This window comes from Elephantulus edwardii, unplaced genomic scaffold (genome assembly GCF_000299155.1).
Source record: "Elephantulus edwardii isolate Elephantulus edwardi_28Jun2011 unplaced genomic scaffold, EleEdw1.0 scaffold00031, whole genome shotgun sequence".
Lineage (NCBI taxonomy): Eukaryota > Metazoa > Chordata > Mammalia > Macroscelidea > Macroscelididae > Elephantulus > Elephantulus edwardii.
Window position 1 is genome coordinate 8234712 of NW_006399781.1, and position 17012 is coordinate 8251723.

The following is a 17012-nucleotide window of genomic DNA, read 5'->3' on the forward strand; positions in this document are numbered from 1 at the left end:
AGGAGTAGCTTGAGCCGGGAACGAGGAGAGAAATCTGGGGACCGAGGGGACCGCCTGGAGCGGAGTGAACGAGGAGGTGACCGAGGGGATCGGCTCGATCGTGCACGAGCTCCTGCCACCAAGCAGAGCTTCAGCAAGGAAGTGGAGGAGCGTAGTAGAGAACGGTCCACCCAGCCCGAGGGACTGCGCAAGGCAGCCAGCCTCACGGAGGATCGGGACCGTGGGCGAGATACTGGTAAGGGGGCCTGGGAGAGCTCCTGGTCGGGGAAGGGTTTGATCCCTAATAAGACTTTAGACTTCTAGAGCTTGGAACTGAGAAGCCGTCTGGTGTTCTCCCACAGTAAAGCGAGAAGCTACCTTGCCACCGGTGAGCCCTCCAAAGGCTGCACTCTCTGAGGAGGAGCTGGAGAAGAAATCGAAGGCCATCATTGAAGAGTACCTGCACCTTAATGACATGAAGGTAGATGGGATGAGGGATTGGAGTGAGCTGACGTCTTGGGGTGTGGAGTCTGGGCCCAACTATGATGATTCTCCTGTGTCTTGCTCCCTCTCCCTCTACAGGAAGCAGTACAATGTGTGCAAGAACTGGCTTCGCCCTCCTTGCTGTTCATCTTTGTTCGATACGGCATCGAGTCCACCCTGGAGCGCAGTGCCATTGCTCGGGAGCATATGGGGCGGCTGCTGCACCAGCTGCTCAGTGCTGGACACCTCTCCACTGCTCAGTACTACCAAGGGTAGGACAGGCTTCTGTGTTTTTCCACTTAAGCATGCTTACAGATTTGCCTCTCCTGCTCTGTAGGAACTCTTAGAGTCTTGTGTTAAGAGTATAAAGTTCTCTACAGCCTTGGTTCAGGTGTATGCGTGTGAAGCAAGGACAGGAGATGGTCTTAACATGAGTTAATTGCCCCCTCTCTAGAAAATTATTCTGACAGCACTGAATGCCCTGACTCTGATTTCCTGTTGCAGGTTATATGAAATCTTGGACTTGGCAGAGGACATGGAAATTGACATCCCGCATGTGTGGCTCTACCTGGCAGAACTGGTAACACCCATTCTGCAGGAAGGTGGCGTGCCCATGGGGGAGCTGTTCAGGTATGCTCCCCTTGGTCAAAGTCAGGTTAATGGAAGTGGGCTTGACTTAGCTTCTAAAGATAGTAAAAGAATCCCTGGTAGAGAAGTGCTCAAATGCTAATGAGAAAGGTCAGCAATTTAAACATCCCAGCCACTCCCTGGAAAAATGGGCAGTCTACTTGCATAAAGGTTATATACCCTCAGGAATTAATGTGAGACTCTTCTGTCCTGTAGCGTCACTGTGAATCATTAACAGCGCATAGCCCCGCCCCCCCCCAACAACTGCATTTTGTGTTGGTTTGATAATAAAGACGAGCAAAGGGAGAGGGTTGAAAGTGGAAAATTCTGTTGAAGGAGGGATGGGGTAATGTGGTGATGGTTTGTGAAACTATCAATAGATTCCCCCCCCCACACACACACCTTTTTTATAGGGAGATTACAAAGCCTCTGAAACCCTTGGGCAAAGCTGCTTCTCTGTTACTGGAGATCCTGGGGCTTCTATGCAAAAGCATGGTGAGTTGAGAGCCTTTCTGTCCTCTCTGTGTGGTTTGGTCTGCTATGGGGGAGGTCTTTCAGGGTGGAGATAATTCATGGTGAGTTGAGGGTCTTTCCTGCTCTCACTGTGTGATTTGGAGGTCCTTTAGAGTTGAGATAATGGTCAGGGCAGGGTTATGTTGGTGCTTGGAAAGGGCAGAGCTCCCAGTCTCCCTCTGACATTCAGTTACTTATTCAATTAGAATTCTTTGAACGTTTATATATGTTTATACATAGGCACTGGGGACATAGCATTGACTAAAACAGGAAACTAGTTGGCAATAAAAATGTAAGAAATGGCGGCTTAGTAAATACAATAGTGTGAAGTAGTAGCGACAGTGGAGTTTCTGGGTACTGTGAAGCTTCAGAGGAGTGTCCATTTGGTGGTGCTGGAGACGAGGCTTTCTGGGAGGGGTGCTGAAATGGTTTTGTGAACACGTTAATGGTGGCTGGCAAGTGTGAAGGTGTAAAGATGGGAAGAGGCATGTTGAAGGAGCGTAGTGAGAAGTAGGAATATGCTACTTAAAGAGTGGAACTTGTAAGGTGAGACTTGGTGATGAGTTTGTGTGTGCTTGCATATTCCTTTAACATTTTAGGTAGAAACACATCCATCAATCCAAGGGTAATGTTTGTTTAAGAAAAATGTGTTGAATTGCGTATGTGTTTGATTGAAGTATAAAATGCTGGGGGAGCTCTGGTGGCCTAGTGGCAAGAAGCTGCACTGCAATCCCAGAGGAACGCGGTTCAAATCCACCAGATGCTCTGCCGGAGAAGGAGGCGCAGTATCCTCCTGTACCAGTCAGATCTGATTTGACGGTACACGCACACAAAATAATAAAAAAAAAAATAAATAAATAAAATGCTACGTATTGGAAAATGTATTATTCATGCATTTCTAAGAAAGAAAGAAAAGAATTGGAGTTATAGTTTAAAGATGTAATAATGCCAGTTGTAAAGATACCCATTGTAGTGATCTTAAAGTCTCTCAACTGGATGGATTACCCAGTGACAGCTGCAATGATCTCGAGTAGGTGAAAAATGATGAAGCTAGGACAGGGTTCAGATCTATTGTTTGTAGGGTTGCTGTGAGTCGTTAATCTGTGAACAATAATAATTGTTAAGGCCTGATGCCATCATTCGGATTATCTATGACAGCTTAAAAACTGTGAAGGAGAATAATTGAAGTAAGGTGTCTGTACTGGCTTCAGAAAATTATGTGGTGATGCTGTAGCTGCTTTGTGAAAGTGAATGGCTTTCTGATATGGGTAAAGGAGTAAAGCTTTTGTCCACAAAGTTGTTTCCAGAAGCAGGGTTTATGAGGATTGGTGATCTACTTCAAACAGTTTAGGAACCAAATAATAAGCATGCTTATTAGATTTTACCATCTCCCTTTGCCATTTACTTGGATGATGAAAAACAAAGCTGTTTAAGGGAAATATATGCAAGTGAAATTAGGATGAACTGTTTGGATTTAATTGTTTACCTTTTTTTGACATCCAGTCATTGTTAGGGAGGTTATTTTGACCTAGAGGCCACTATTCCCCAACCTTGGTCTTGAGGAGTTTTCTTGTGTTGTTCTGTTTCTTGTTGATTGTTGTATGACTCATAGCGACTGTGAACAAAAGACCTAATGCCTTTCCATAACTGTTGTCATTTATCCAAGTTCATAGAGTTTCCATAGGCATGTGGTTTAGGAAGTGGATGCCACTCCTTCTTCTAAACTTGCTTTACATTTGGGAGCTCCACCAAACACCGTACACATTGGGAGACCATTATGGTATTTGATACTCCAATAGCACAAGGTTCACTATCATCACAGCAAATCCAGATTATCTTAGTCCAGCAAATTGGCAAAGAGTAATTTACAAAGTAGAAGAATGTTCCTCCATGTTCCTCCAAATATAACAACAGTAGTCTCACTTAGCAGTAGTTAAGTATTGTCAAGTCAAATATGACTCATGATGACCCTGTGAACTCTGTTCTCTAATCAATATAATTTCTATATGATTAAAGAATTTGTAGAGGTTCCAGAGGTATCTGTTTTAGGAAGTGGATGCCACTCCTGCTTCCAAAATTTAATCAATCTGGAAGCTCCTCCAAACACTGTCCATGATGGGTAACCATTATGATATTTGAAACAACTGTGGCATAATGTTTAGCATCACAGCACCTCCATGTTATTCACTACAGCAAATAGACAAACGACTGCTGGACCACTTAAAGAATGTCCTTTCTAAGGGAACTCTGGTGGCCTAGTGGCAAGAAGCTGCACTGCAATCCCAGAGGTATGCAGTTTGAATCCACCAGATGCTCTGCTGGAGAAGGAGGGGCAATCTCCTCCTGTACTAGTCAGATCCGATTTGACGGTACACACACAAAAATTAATTAAAAAAAAATAAAAAAGAATGTTCTTTCTAAAGCATACCCTTGAGCAGGCCTCTCTGCCCTTGGGTCCTTGTTATCTGAAAGGGGCCAAAGGTCAGCTGACACTCTTGTGGAGGGAAAAAACCCAGTATCACAGACCAAACACAACCCAAAACTTTCCTTATGTGACTCTTCCTCAAGACACGAGAAACTAACTTCCAGAATGGAACCACTGCTCAGGAGTTTCCAGCCCAGCCGCAGCTCAACCTCTCACTTGTATAAATAATTTACTCTTGACTGTTAACAAATAGGGAACCCTGGGAGCCTAGAGGTAAGAAGCTGTGTTGCAGTTTGTATCCACCAGTTGGTCTGTGGAAAAAGGATAGGCAGTTCCTCCTGTGTGATGTACTGCCTCTGAAAACATGTTGGAGGGTCAGCTTTGGGTCAGTTCTGACTCGACAACACACAACATCACATTACTAACAAAAAGATTGGCCATTCAAGTCCACCCAGAGAAACCTCAGAAGAATAGATGTCAATCTATTTCCTAAAAAACCCTCTGGAGAGCACATTTCTACTCCTAATGTGTGGCCACCATGAGTCAGAAATCAGGTGGCAGCCAGTACCGGTAGTCATCCAGTACTCCAGTGGGGGAATTTGTTATTTGGGTGGTTAGATGACTAATGTCTGGGGCCTGGAGGGGAGGGACAGGACCGTGCTTATTTGGTGCCTCTGTGGCATCTTTGTCCCCTGCCAGGCACTTTGTGGACTTTGTGTCAATATTTATGGAATGACTTTGGTGTGGGACTGCCGGGTCCTAGGGAGGCAAGAGTTGCTGAGTAGATCTGATGTTTTCTAGGGCCCCAAAAAGGTGGGGACGTTGTGGCGAGAGGCTGGGCTCAGCTGGAAGGAATTTCTCCCTGAAGGTCAGGACGTCAGTGCATTTGTCACTAAACAGGTTTGGAACTAGAGTTAATGCCCACATTGCTACTGGACATTCTTCCCCTTCCCTCCTCTCTCATGCGTGCACTTTATCTCTTGACTGTGGGTGTTTTGGTTGTAGAAGGTGGAGTATACACTGGGAGAAGAGTCGGAGGCCCCCAGTCAAATGGCTCTCCCCTCGGGGGAGCTGCACAGGCAGCTGGAGAAACTGCTGAAGGAGGAGAGCAGTAATGAGCCAGTGTGCGAGTGGATTGAGGTATGTTTTTCCTGGACATTGAGGAGATGGCCCTGGGGTGGGAGAAGGAGTCCTGCTAGTGATGTTTGTAATGAATTAGGCTGCTAGCTGAAAGGTAAGCATTTCTAATACACCTGCAACTCAGAAAGATGGACCTTCTCCAGCAAAGATTCATGGCCTTGGAATCCTTATGGAGGATTGCTGTGAGTCGGAATTAAAGCTGGAGTGAGTTTTTGATGGGGTGTGGAGAAGCCCTGGGGGCACAAGTGGTTTAAACACTTGATTACTAACTGAAAAGTTGGTAGTTGAGACCTATCCAGAGATGCCCAGGAGATAGTCCTGGCAGTCTCCTACAAAGATCATAACCTTTAAAACCCCAGTGGACCACAGCTCTATTGTCCTTGCTTGGGGGAGGCTGTGGTGGGTCAGAATCAAGTTGGAGACAGCTGACATGGGGATGAGAAATTCCAACTGGACTGGAGCACCAGGGATAGGTGCTTAAGGGCACAATTCAGAACTCATTGGCTGTTTGTTTCTCTTGCAGGCTAATCTGAGTGAGCAGCAGGTAGCCTCCAACACATTAGTTCGAGCCCTCATGACGACTGTCTGCTATTCTGCAATTATCTGTAAGGGGAGCTAAGGAGATGGTGGGCGAGACAAAAGGAGGGAGGGGGGTTTGTCTTTGTCTCCCCCCCCATTGAGAGCTGAGGGTGCATTCTTCCACTTACGCTTTGCTTTTTTCTTGTAGTTGAGAATCCCCTCCGAGTGGATGTTGAAGTGCTGAAAGCACGAGCGAAACTGCTACAGAAATACCTGTGTGATGAGCAGAAGGAGCTCCAGGCGCTCTACGCCCTCCAGGCCCTCATTGTAACCTTAGAACAGCCTGCCAGTAAGAGCCAGGCCACGGGGTGGGGCTGGGCTGGGGGGCTGTCACAAACAGGTGGGAGTATGACTACCTAAGAAAAATTAGATAGGTTGTGGCTTGAGTCCCTGCTTCCCCCTCAGCATTTTCTTTCTTACCTATTTGTAACACTCACTGCCCTACAGCAGAAGTGATAGTGATCACTTTTTTATGGGGTCCTGTGCCTCAGTCTAGACACAGCTGAAGTGCTTTGCTTACATTTCATCATTAAAACCTTACAGCTGTTGTTAGGGTAGATAGTATTAACCTTCTTTCCCAGATTGAAAGACTGAAGTAGAGGTTAATAAGCTTGATGTTTTCTCCATTCAGCAGATAAGTGCCAGGCACTAGGGGGTGGTAGCATTGACTTAAGTCAAGCACAATTCCTGTACTTAACTGGCAGAGATTGCCATGGAATCATTAATAGCTTGTTGAGGTTTGGAAGATGGCAGATGAGCCCTTCAGGGTGTTCTCTGGGGGCGGTTCACTTAGTCTGAGGTCTGATGACTGGGAATTAACAGAATGACAAATAGGAGGATGAGGTGGGCATCTTTAAAGGAAGGAATGGAGTGTGTGAAAGCTCAAAAGTGGGAGAGTAGTTTGGGATGGGATTAAACTGCTATGGTGGTGTGATCTATCAGGAGTGTGTTGTTAGTGGCTGGAAGTTGTGGAGTTGGGAGGGTGAACAGAATGAAGAGGTGCTTCAAAAACTCCTACTCATTGCTGTCAAGTTAGAACTGACTCCTAGCTCCCACTCCATTAGGTTTCCAGGGCTTTAAATTGCACCGGAGACTACCCATCTGTTTGCTGTAAACCCTTTTGGTTCATTTGAATCACCAGAGAGGCATGGCCTTTTGGTTAGCAATGCTGCCCTCTAAGGATCAAGCCACCAGAGCTCCCTCAGAGCTACTTAGAAAGTGTAATTGACAACTCTTCATGTCACTGGCCTGGAGAATTATGATTCTCATCAGCAGATAAAGTGGTTTGATAAAGCACCATTCATTGAGGTAGAGAACACTAGATAAAGATGAGCTTGATCTTAGAGGTCCCTGGGTGGTTGAGGATCAGAGATGTCAAATTAAACATAGGTGGATATTGGCTCTGTTTGGAGAGTAGTTGTTGTCAGATGAAATATGCAGATCACAAGAGCATACAGGATTGCCCTAGAATGATGATGGTCTGAGATTATACTCTGAGGAAGTGGAGGATCCACAGAAGTAGATAGAGCCCAGAGGAGGGCTGGGCCCTAGAAATGAAGGATGGGCAGTTTTAGCAGGAGGAAAAGAGTAGTGCTAGCTGCCGCCTGGGAGTGTTCCATAGGAACAGGTCTGAAAGTCAGGGACCATTGGCTTTAGAAACATGGAGGGCACCCTTTCAGACAGTATTCAGTAATGCATTGGGTAGAAAAAGACTGAGGAATCAGTCTTTGAGTCAGGCAGAGGGAAAATTGGGCTAGAAAATACAGGGCAAAGTTGATGGGTTATGGAGCACAAATCTGGGATAAGCAAAGGACTTACGTATATGGAATGGATGGGCTTGGCTGGGAACTGTGGGTTTGAGGTCAGTGTACCTTGAGGAAACCTGGCGGCTATACCTTTCCATAGGTGGCTTAGGATTTTACCCAGGCTGGACTAAAAACTTAACTGTGCTTTATTGATGTCACTAAAAGTCTCTTCTTAAGAGTTTAAAGTTTGGGAAGATGAACACCACTATGTAGTTAATAAAATGGCTTATATTAATGCCTAGAAGGCTATCTGTAGCAAGAACGTAGAAAGGGAAAGGCTAGACCAGATGGGGGCAGAGTTCAGTCATGAGGCAATTCACAGGAAAGGTGAGAAGGTGGGATGGTAGATCACATCCCACCGTGTAAAACTGTGTTGAGCAGAGAAGGGCGCTAGATGTTCAGGAGAGTGGAAAGGAAGTGAAAATTGGGATTAAGAGTTTGTCAGCATTTAGCCTATTTGATGAAGGAGCTCTGATATGGTCTGCTGTGCTGCTAGTTGAAAGGCCACACCCCTTGACAGGTTCAAATCTACCCCACTCTCCAGTGATTTCTAGCCTCTGAAAGGCCAATTGGAGGATCAGCTATGAATTGGTTTTGACTGAACAATAATGGCTTAGTCTGTTTGGTAGCCAGTGGATTTTCCAGGATGCACCTTTGATATTTGTGGAGATTAGGACTTTTATGATCCCTCAGATTGAGGAATACTAATTGTGGACAGCATTTCCCCATTAAATTGGTAGTATGAGTGGGTTAAAGTTGAACCTACAGAGATGAGGCTAGGAGGTATGGCCATGTGACTCAGTCCTCAAAACCAGTCTCAGCGTGAGCTGAGAATTCTGAGACCAGGTCATTCTGGAATGGTCAAACCTATGTATGTCATTAGTGGGTGAGGTTTTGCCTTCGTACCGTTGGAGAGGTCTTTGGGATCTAACTGCTGTCCTGTCAATTTGTAGACCTGCTTCGGACGTTCTTTGATGCGCTGTACGATGAGGACGTGGTTAAAGAGGATGCCTTCTACAGCTGGGAGAGCAGCAAGGACCCCGCTGAACAGCAGGGCAAGGGTGTGGCCCTAAAATCTGTCACAGCCTTTTTCAAGTGGCTTCGTGAGGCTGAGGAAGAGTCCGACCACAACTGAGTGCGGGTGGGGCCGGGGACTTGGAGCCCCATGGACTCGAGGATGGCCCAGCCAGCTGCCTGGACTGCAGGGGGGTGGCAGCGGCGGCGGCAGTGGGTGCCTGTAGTGCGGTGTGTCTGAGCTAATAAAGTGGCTGAAGAGGCAGGATGGCTTGGGGCTGCCTGGGGGCCCCCCTCCAGGATGCTGCCAGGTGTCCCTTTCCTCCCCCTGGGGCACAGAGATATATTATATATAAAGTCTTGAAATTTAGTGTGTCTTGGGGGGTGGTGGGGCACCACTGCCTGCCTTGGGGTCCTTTTTTATTTTCTGAAAATCACTCTTGGGACGGCCGTCCTCGCTGCTGGGGGCATATGCCCCAGCCCCCGCACCACCCCTGCTGCTGCCTGGGCAGGGGTAAGGGGGGGGCACGGTGCCTGTAATTATTAAACATGAATTCAATTAAGCTCACTGCCTCTCTGCTTTATGGCCTCCTTCCTCTAACGAAGAGTATGGATAGGTGGGCAGCCTCCTTTCCAGAGCTGGCATTTAGACACTTCTCTGTGGATTGGCACCCCTCCTGCCTCTTCCCCTGTCCATGATCTCCTGGGGTGGAGGGTTGGAGAGTCCTCTTTCCCCGCAGTGTTGAGCCCTCAAAGTGGGTAGGAGTAGGACTGCAGTGGTTAATGGATGTACCTGCTTGTCCAGATCTTTGGAAGACTTTGCTATCAGCCCTTCGGAATTGATCGTTTCTTGGCTTCACGTTAATCTGTAAAATAGAGCAGAACAAAGGGTTTTCTGCCTCCGTGGGACTGTGACAGCTGTTGCGGCTTCCTCCTTAGCTCTAGGGTCCCCCCTCAGTCTTGGGAGGAGAGGACGCGCTCTGCTCGGGTCCTTAGGCCTCCCCTTGCGTGGCCATGACGTCGCTCCGGCCCCGCCCGCTTTAGGTAGTGACGCCAGTGGTCACGCCCCCGCGTTTACGTCACCGGCCCGTTTCCCTCTCCCGGGAGCGGCGGCGGACGCGCGGTTCCCACCCCCCCTCCCCTCCCCGGTGGCGGCCACTGCCTGACCCTCCGCAAGGCGATGGCCCTGGCCCCGAGCGCGGGCTAGCGGGCTTGGACACCCGGCCATGGGCTGCATCGGCTCTCGGAGCCCTGCGGGTCAGGGTAAGAGGCGGAGGCCGGGCACCGGGTGGGGAGTAGCGTCCGCAGCGCGATGCGCTGGCTGCGGGTGGGTGGGGGCCTTGAGGAAGGGGTCGGTGTCGGGAGAGGGAGGAGCCTGCACCCAGGAGGCGGGCCCGACGGGAGGAGGGAGCGGGAGCGTGCGGGGAAGGGGCCAGTCCGACTTGGGTTGGCTCCTGTGGCCTGCCTGCCCGGAGGCTTTGCAGGACGCCTTCACCCGCATTCCCATCGCCGAGGGTGTCTGGAAGTGCACAGCTTTGGAGGGCTAGTTAACCTCACCGTCTGCCTCTGGTGACTGCAAACCCACCCTCGTCATCAAATGTCACTTCCCAGTCCCTGGGAGTGGCTTTTTTTTTGGCATCTACCTCTTTTAGCCTTGTGTCTCCCAATATCCTTAAGGAGGTAGAGTGCTAGCACTGGCCAACACTGAACCATAGAGTTTTTGTCTAAAACTTACTCTCGCTTACAGGCACAGCTAGTTGATGGTACTGGGGCCTCATTTGAGGCACCTGTGAGCACCTACTCACCTCTCACGTCTAACAACTGTTTTCATTTCTTTACCTCAACAGCAACAAAAAGCAAAACAAATCACCCTACCCTGGAGGAAGCCCATCCATCAGGGTTCCGCATTTGCTGGCCCCTGCTTGTGCCATGATCCCCATGGATGGTGATGCATGGTGGAGCCCGGCCTTAGACCTAACCATTTGGGGTCGGCGACTTTATCTTCTCGTGTATTTCTCTGAAACTAAAACCAAGCAGGGACTTGTGACATTGAGGAGTGGGCTTGGAATGTGTCCCAGGCCTTTAGGGCTGGTGGTCAGACACGGCCATGGAGTGTGGTTGTTACTTGAGGTTCTCTGGAGCTATATGACTCTGGCTGAGGTCTATACTTCCCTTAGGTGCCCATGAGGCATTCTGGGATTTGTAGTCCCCAAATAACCTCATGGTTATTGAAGTTGAGAAGCTGCAGACTGCTGTGATCTCTGGCCCTGCAAAGGCTTGGTGTTCCTGTAGGCAGGGAACAGTTCAGCTGACCTCAGGACTGGCTTTGGAAGGCCTGATTAGGTCCTAGTTGGGGGCTAGGGATGGCCTGTAACCTCCTGTCTTCCTTCTGGTTGGTAGCATTTCTGGGGACCACCAGCTGGCTGAGGCTCAGGGACAGAAACGGCTGCTCCAGCTAAAGGTCAGTTGTGATATACACTGCTCATTGGCACTGTCTAGGGGATGGGCCTCTGCTTTGTGAGTCCCAGAGAGTTCAGTTTGGGGACCTTGCACCCCCACTTCCTAAGCCATGAGGCAAGAATGTTCTCCTTATGTGACTAGGCAAAAGTTCCAAGTGGGGAGGGGACTGTCTCAGCATCCGGAGCCAAAACAGGAATAGAACTGGGAGCTGAGCCTGGAGTTCTGGGCTTTTGATTCTCGGCATCAACACAGCCAGTATGCCTATGATTTCTGTGCTGGGCAAAATGTTTGTGTGGCAGCGTGAAGGGCCTGGAGGAAGATGGACTTGTCAGACAAGTCGCAGAGGTGAGACCAGGGACCAGAGGAGATGTGATCTGGGAGGTGATGGGAAGCTGTGGAGAAGGGTACTCAGGTGGCAAGAGGAAAATTCCTTGGATATTGGGAGCCAGGCAGAAGCAGAGAAAGGACCTGCAGCCAGAAAGGGGATCAGGAAGATGCTTTAGGAGCCTGAGATGGAAATCAGAGAAAAATGAGTTTGCCATTAAAGAAGAGTAACAAGCTGCGTTCCAGTCAAGAGCTGAGGACAGGAGAAAGCAGGCAGCCTGCCTGAGGTCCAAGGGGTTGGCTGGGCAGGGGCTGAGATGGCAGTGGAGGTCTTCCAACAGAGCTGACCAGGTTGGGGAACCAGCAGAAGATTGAGAATTTATCAAAGTTTGGGTTTCTTTTCTGGGGGTTTGATGATAAAAATATACACAGAGGAGGAACGTGACCAATGGACTGACTGTTAGAAAATAACCCTTGGAGCCCAAGAGGCCAACGCTGCCCAGTAGGGGTTTCATAGTTAAGGAGAGCACCAGGTGGCCCTTAATATTCTAGGAGGTAGGGGAGGAGGAGGCAGAGGTGATAATGGCGACAGTGGATGACAGTGGGGATCCTAGGAGCAAGGTTAATGGGGGGCAGCTGAACAGCTTTTCCCCAACCCCTCAGTAGCCTCGGACCCCGCGTGGGCTGTGGAGTGGATCGAACTTCCCCGAGGTCTTTCCCTAACCTCCCTGGGATCAGCTCGGACCCTCCGAGGCTGGAGCCGGTCTTCCCGTCCTTCCTCGGTGGACAGCCAGGACTTGCCAGAGGTGCTGGGCCCCTGGTGTTGGGTGGGGGAGGAATGCATTTAAATAAAGGGATCTGTATCTCTCTGTCCCTACCCCCGCCTCGCAGCCTGCTTCTGGCCCCCTTTTCCTGCGAGCGGAGGCGCTATCCGGCCGGCTGGGCTGCAAGGCCGCCCCCGCCCGGTCTGCTCTGCTCGGAGCTTCGCCAGCAGGCGGACCCGCTCGCGACTGTGGCGCTGACGTCAGCACATCCCGGGCCGTATCCCGGGAGACCCTGTTGCATGGTGATGGGTTGCCAGGGAGACATACACCTTTTCTTTGGGCCGCAGCTGCGCGAATGGATGGCTGGGCAAGACCGGAGGAGGTTAAGGGGAGTGAAGGGAGGGAGGGAGGCCGAGCCTGGAAACACCCAGCAAGTGCTCCGCCCCCCAGGCCTGGCCGGAAACTACCGGCACCACCCTTGGGGGATCTGCCCCTCAGGTACTGAATGGGTCTGAGGTCAAGGAACCAGTGGACGCCCAGCTTGTTGGGGAGGGGGACCCTTGATCTAGGAGAGCTAGGCATGGCAGTGAGGGTGCTGTGCCTCCATTCCCTGAGAAACATTAGCTGCGGCTGGCGAAGGAACTCCAGTGACTTAGACCAAGGCCGGCTGGCTGGAGTTCTTCAGAAGAATGCCCGGAGAATGCTCAGGGTTGTGTGTGATCTAGGTGTGGTGATAGAGGGGGCTCCAGAGAGAAGCAGAGAAAACAGAAAGCATTACCGGAGACACTTACATCAGGCCTTAAATGGCAAGGAACATTTTTTCAGGCAAAGCTGGTATTCAAGGCAGCCCTGGGGGAACCTGTGGAGGTAGGAGGGCTGCCCTCTGTCAGGGAAGGTGGAGAAGTGGGGCGCATGAGGCAAAAAGGAGATCAGCCGTCAATCAGTGCCTGGGGTGTTTGGAAGGATGCAGAGGACTCACAGAATGGGGACCTTAATGAAGACGTAGTGTGGCAAGTTGCACCTTAACGAAAAATTGATTGTTTACATCATACATTCATACCTTACTTCATTCATTCAGCCTTTATGTTTGAGAAGATTTCCCTGTACCAGGCATTTGGCTAAACACTAGGGGACAGCGGTGGCCCAAGCAGCCTGGGCTCGAGACCAACGAGAAGTAAGAACAGTGACAACATAAGCCTATAAAGAGGTTCTGTGATTGAGGGTCAGGAATAGGGTACCCTGAGTGAAGACAGTGATATGTTAGGGATGACAGGGAGGTTGAACCACTGAAGAAGGTGGTTCAGAAGCCTCCTTGGAGTGATAATTCAGCCAATATTTAAAGGAGAAGAACCCACCAGCCAGCCATAGAGAAAGATACTGTGTGCGTGTTTGGTTATCCACACAACATTCTAGATTGATAAAATACCATGAGATTGGAGGACGCTTTGTGCTAATCTGAGCAGACGGCATTGAGGAAGGGCAGTGGAAGTGAGTAGGAAGAGCATCAGAGGCAGTCTGGAGGTAGAATCTTAGACCTTAACAACTGTTATAGGCAAGCAAAACTTAGGGGAGAGCTGATAATCTGAGGTTTGGAGCCTGGGTGAATGGCAGAATGGTGGGTGATATTCAGTAAGGGAATCAGGGAGAAGGCGTTGGGTTTGATTTTGGTCATGTTGAGTTTGAATTTGAGGTTCTGGTTGGGAGTCACAGCTAAAGCATGAATTTGAAGACTGAGAGGAAGGAGGTAAAGAGGAGAGGAAATTGAGGAAGTCCTTGATACCGTGCTCTGCTTTCCACTCTTGTTCTCTTCTCAAAGGCCTTATTCCGTGACTCTGTAGCTTGCCTGCAAACCCCCTCACCTAGGAAGATAGAGAGGGCTTGTGGCAGTCCTGCTCCTTTGGGCCATCTAAAGTCTCCATTGCTCCCTGGAAAGATGTATTTTGCGAGGCCTAGTTTTTTTATCACTCTTAGGTTTTTCTGGCAGCCACTGTGGAACATGCTGCCCTGTCCCTTCCATTTCCCAGCTTCTGACACAGTGGTTGGAGTATGACTACGTGGGGGGAAATCATGCTGTCAGAGGGGCACTAAGCCACTGATGATTGTCCTCCAAGGTGAATGTTGGAGACACAGTCGCAATGCTGCCCAAGTCCCGGAGAGCCCTAACTATCCAGGAGATTGCTGCGCTGGCCAGATCCTCCCTGCATGGTATGCTACCCTTCCTACCCCTCTGGCCACTCTATCTTTTCTCCTCCCTTTTGCACATACCCTTTGGGACTTGACCCTATGACCCCTTGCTGGTATCTCTCATTTTCTCCCTTTGCCAGATGAGGAGAAGCCTATTCAAAAGTCCATGCGGACCCTAACTGCTGTCACCCTGGCATTGCCTTGCCCAGTGCTCCCTGAGCTATGCCCTAACTAGCCTTCTCCACTCTACCCCCACCTCCAGGTATTTCTCAGGTGGTGAAGGACCACGTGACCAAGCCCACCGCCATGGCCCAGGGCCGAGTAGCTCACCTCATCGAGTGGAAGGGCTGGAGCAAGCCAAGTGACTCGCCTGCTGCCTTGGAATCAGCCTTTTCCTCTTATTCAGACCTCAGCGAGGGCGAACAAGAGGCTCGCTTTGCAGCAGGTGGGTGATGAAAAGGGGGATCAGCCACGCAGTTTTCCTCAGGATGCTGCCTTACCCCCTGGGGCCTTTATATACAACCCCACCTCGTCCCTGTCCCATTTTCAAGCTGAGACCTAATCTTAGCTCCCCTCTACGAGTGAATTTTCTGCATTCCTCTGCAGGAGTGGCGGAGCAGTTTGCCATTGCCGAAGCCAAGCTCAGGGCCTGGTCTTCAGTGGATGGCGAGGACTCCACAGATGAATCATATGATGAAGACTTTGTTGGAGGAACTGATACAGGTAAGCAGACATCCCAGGCTAATTATCCCAGCTCACAGGCCCTGGGTTTCAGAGCTGCACCCAGAATCCTCCAAGGCTTTGGAAGGGGTTAAGGAGAGGGGCAGACTGACCAGGCAGGCAGGCAGGCAGGCAGTGAGTCCTTGACATTCCAAGGCCAGGAGGAGGGGTGTCCCACCCTCAAGGGCACTCTTAGCAGTTGGAAATGGAACAGCTCCTTTCCTCCAGGTGTTGAACCTTCTGACACGTTCTCTGCAGCTGTGTCTCTGAGGGTCTGCTTGTACTTTTGCCTCCCCTAGCCTGCTGGCTGGCTGTGCAGGACAGAGGGGCTGCAGTGCCAGCAGCACAGCACCTCCCAGGGCTGTGACCCCAGGCAAACAGGAAAGCGTGCTGGGCCTGGAATGGCCCTCGCTCTAGCTCAGCATCCTTGTGCTCCAGCTGAGACCTGGAGACCTGCCTGGGGGCCCTTCTCTGGGCCAGTGTATACAGAGGGAACCCTGTGGGGCTGTGCACAGCTGTACAACCCTCCTTTCATCATCCATTCCCCAGACCACATGGCTGAGTTTGTGCATCTTCTAGGCTAAAACTTTAGTGGTCTCCATGCCTTTGAAGATTGCCTTTACCCCTGGCCCTCCAGCTAATTAACAAACTTTCCTAGGTGGGCCTCCATTAGAGCAAATCAGACTGCTGCTGTGGTCCAGGGGGAATGGACTCGGATGCCCAAGAATAAAACAGAGCCATAAGCCACAAACATCTTTGTCTGATTGAATTCTAAACCTTCTTTGACCCCTGGGATAATAATAACTAACATTTATCTAGGGCTGCTAGTAGCCTATGTGGAATCTTTGTGAATATTAGAAAAGGGCACCCCTTTCTCTGGGTTGTAAAGCCCTATGCCAGGGCATGCTGCTTGGTGAACATACCCTGCCTTGGACACACGCTCCTGTTGTGCAGTGAACAACCTATACAACTCTGTGTGGGGGCATTTATTGTTTGCTTACTGTGTTAGTTTCTGTTCTTTCAACAATCCCATAAGGTAGCTATTTGAATCCCTGACAGCTAAGGCGCTGAGAGGTTAAACAACTTGCCCAGGGTTACCCTGTTTAGGCCTATCCATTACCCAAGTGCTGTGAGGGAGGGCAGGGTGGGGTTGAGGGGAGGGAAGGGGGATTGGATGTTATAGCTAATTGATATGGGACCAGTAGAGCTGTCTTTTTTTCTGCTCCCACCAGACATCTCTGGACAGCTGCCCCTGGGGCCACACCTCCAGGACCTCTTCAGTGGCCGGCGCTTCTCCCGGCCTGTTCGCCAGGGCTCTGTGGAGCCAGAGAGCGACTGCTCGCAGACCGTATCCCCAGACACCCTGTGCTCTAGTCTGTGCAGCCTGGAGGATGGGTTGCTGGGCTCCCCAGCCCGGCTGGCCTCCCAGCTGCTGGGCGATGAGCTGCTCTTTGCCAAACTGCCCCCGAGCCGGGAAAGTGCCTTCCGCAGCCTGGGCCCATTGGAGACCCAGGACTCGCTCTACAACTCACCCCTCACAGAGTCCTGCCTTTCCCCTGCTGAGGAGGAGCCAGCTCCGTGCAAGGACTGCCAGCCACTCTGCCCACTGCCAGGGGGCAGCTGGGAACGGCAGCGGCAAGCCTCTGACGTGGCCTCTTCTGGGGTGGTGTCCTTAGAAGAAGAGGAGGCAGAGCCGGAGGAACAGTGACCTAAATCCTGACCGGTGGTGGCATGTGTCCCCTGGCTGCTGCTGGGGGCAGAGCCCCCATGTCCAAGTGCGGGCACGAGGCTTCCAGCAGAGCTCCACAGCCTGGAGGGCTCCTGGGAGCACCCACTCCTCCGTTGTGTGTTTTGCATGAAAGTGTTTGGAGAGGAGACAGGGCCCGGGCTGGGGGCGCATGTCCTGCCCCCACTCTGGGGGCTTGCCGGGGATTGCCCGGGGCCCCTGGAGCATGGCTACAGCTGTGGCAGACAGTGATATTCATGTTCTTCAAT

General features: G+C 50.5%; 2 protein-coding genes across 2 annotated transcripts in view; both read left to right on the forward strand.

Moving 5' to 3' along the window:
• The window catches only part of EIF4G1 (eukaryotic translation initiation factor 4 gamma, 1), a 20418-nt gene extending 11732 nt beyond the window's left edge, over positions 1–8686 (forward strand). The window contains exons 21-30 of the mRNA XM_006884160.1: positions 3–235; positions 342–460; positions 562–734; positions 967–1092; positions 1503–1584; positions 4829–4927; positions 5033–5167; positions 5691–5772; positions 5895–6035; positions 8505–8686. Of these exons, the coding sequence (XP_006884222.1) occupies positions 3–235; positions 342–460; positions 562–734; positions 967–1092; positions 1503–1584; positions 4829–4927; positions 5033–5167; positions 5691–5772; positions 5895–6035; positions 8505–8686 (1372 nt within the window). The remainder of the gene's footprint in view (positions 1–2; positions 236–341; positions 461–561; positions 735–966; positions 1093–1502; positions 1585–4828; positions 4928–5032; positions 5168–5690; positions 5773–5894; positions 6036–8504) is intronic.
• Positions 8687–11282: 2596 nt separating this feature from the next.
• Positions 11283–16725, forward strand: FAM131A (family with sequence similarity 131, member A). The gene is made up of 6 exons (XM_006884080.1): positions 11283–11370; positions 12013–12155; positions 14225–14318; positions 14560–14742; positions 14904–15020; positions 16250–16725. The coding sequence occupies exons 1-6, from the start codon at positions 11283–11285 to the stop codon at positions 16723–16725; spliced, it is 1101 nt and encodes a 366-aa protein (XP_006884142.1).
• The last annotated feature ends 287 nt before the right edge of the window (positions 16726–17012 follow it).

What these genes read in the sequence shown, in the direction of transcription:
- FAM131A (XM_006884080.1), top strand. Translation starts at nt 11,283, where the DNA reads ATGCCTATGATTTCTGTGCTGGGCAAAATGTTTGTGTGGCAGCGTGAA. An exon ending in ACAGCCAGGACTTGCCAGAG is followed by an intron (nt 12,156 to 14,224) that starts GTGCTGGGCCCC and finishes TTGTCCTCCAAG; the next exon opens with GTGAATGTTGGAGACACAGT. An exon ending in GGCCAGATCCTCCCTGCATG is followed by an intron (nt 14,319 to 14,559) that starts GTATGCTACCCT and finishes CCCCACCTCCAG; the next exon opens with GTATTTCTCAGGTGGTGAAG.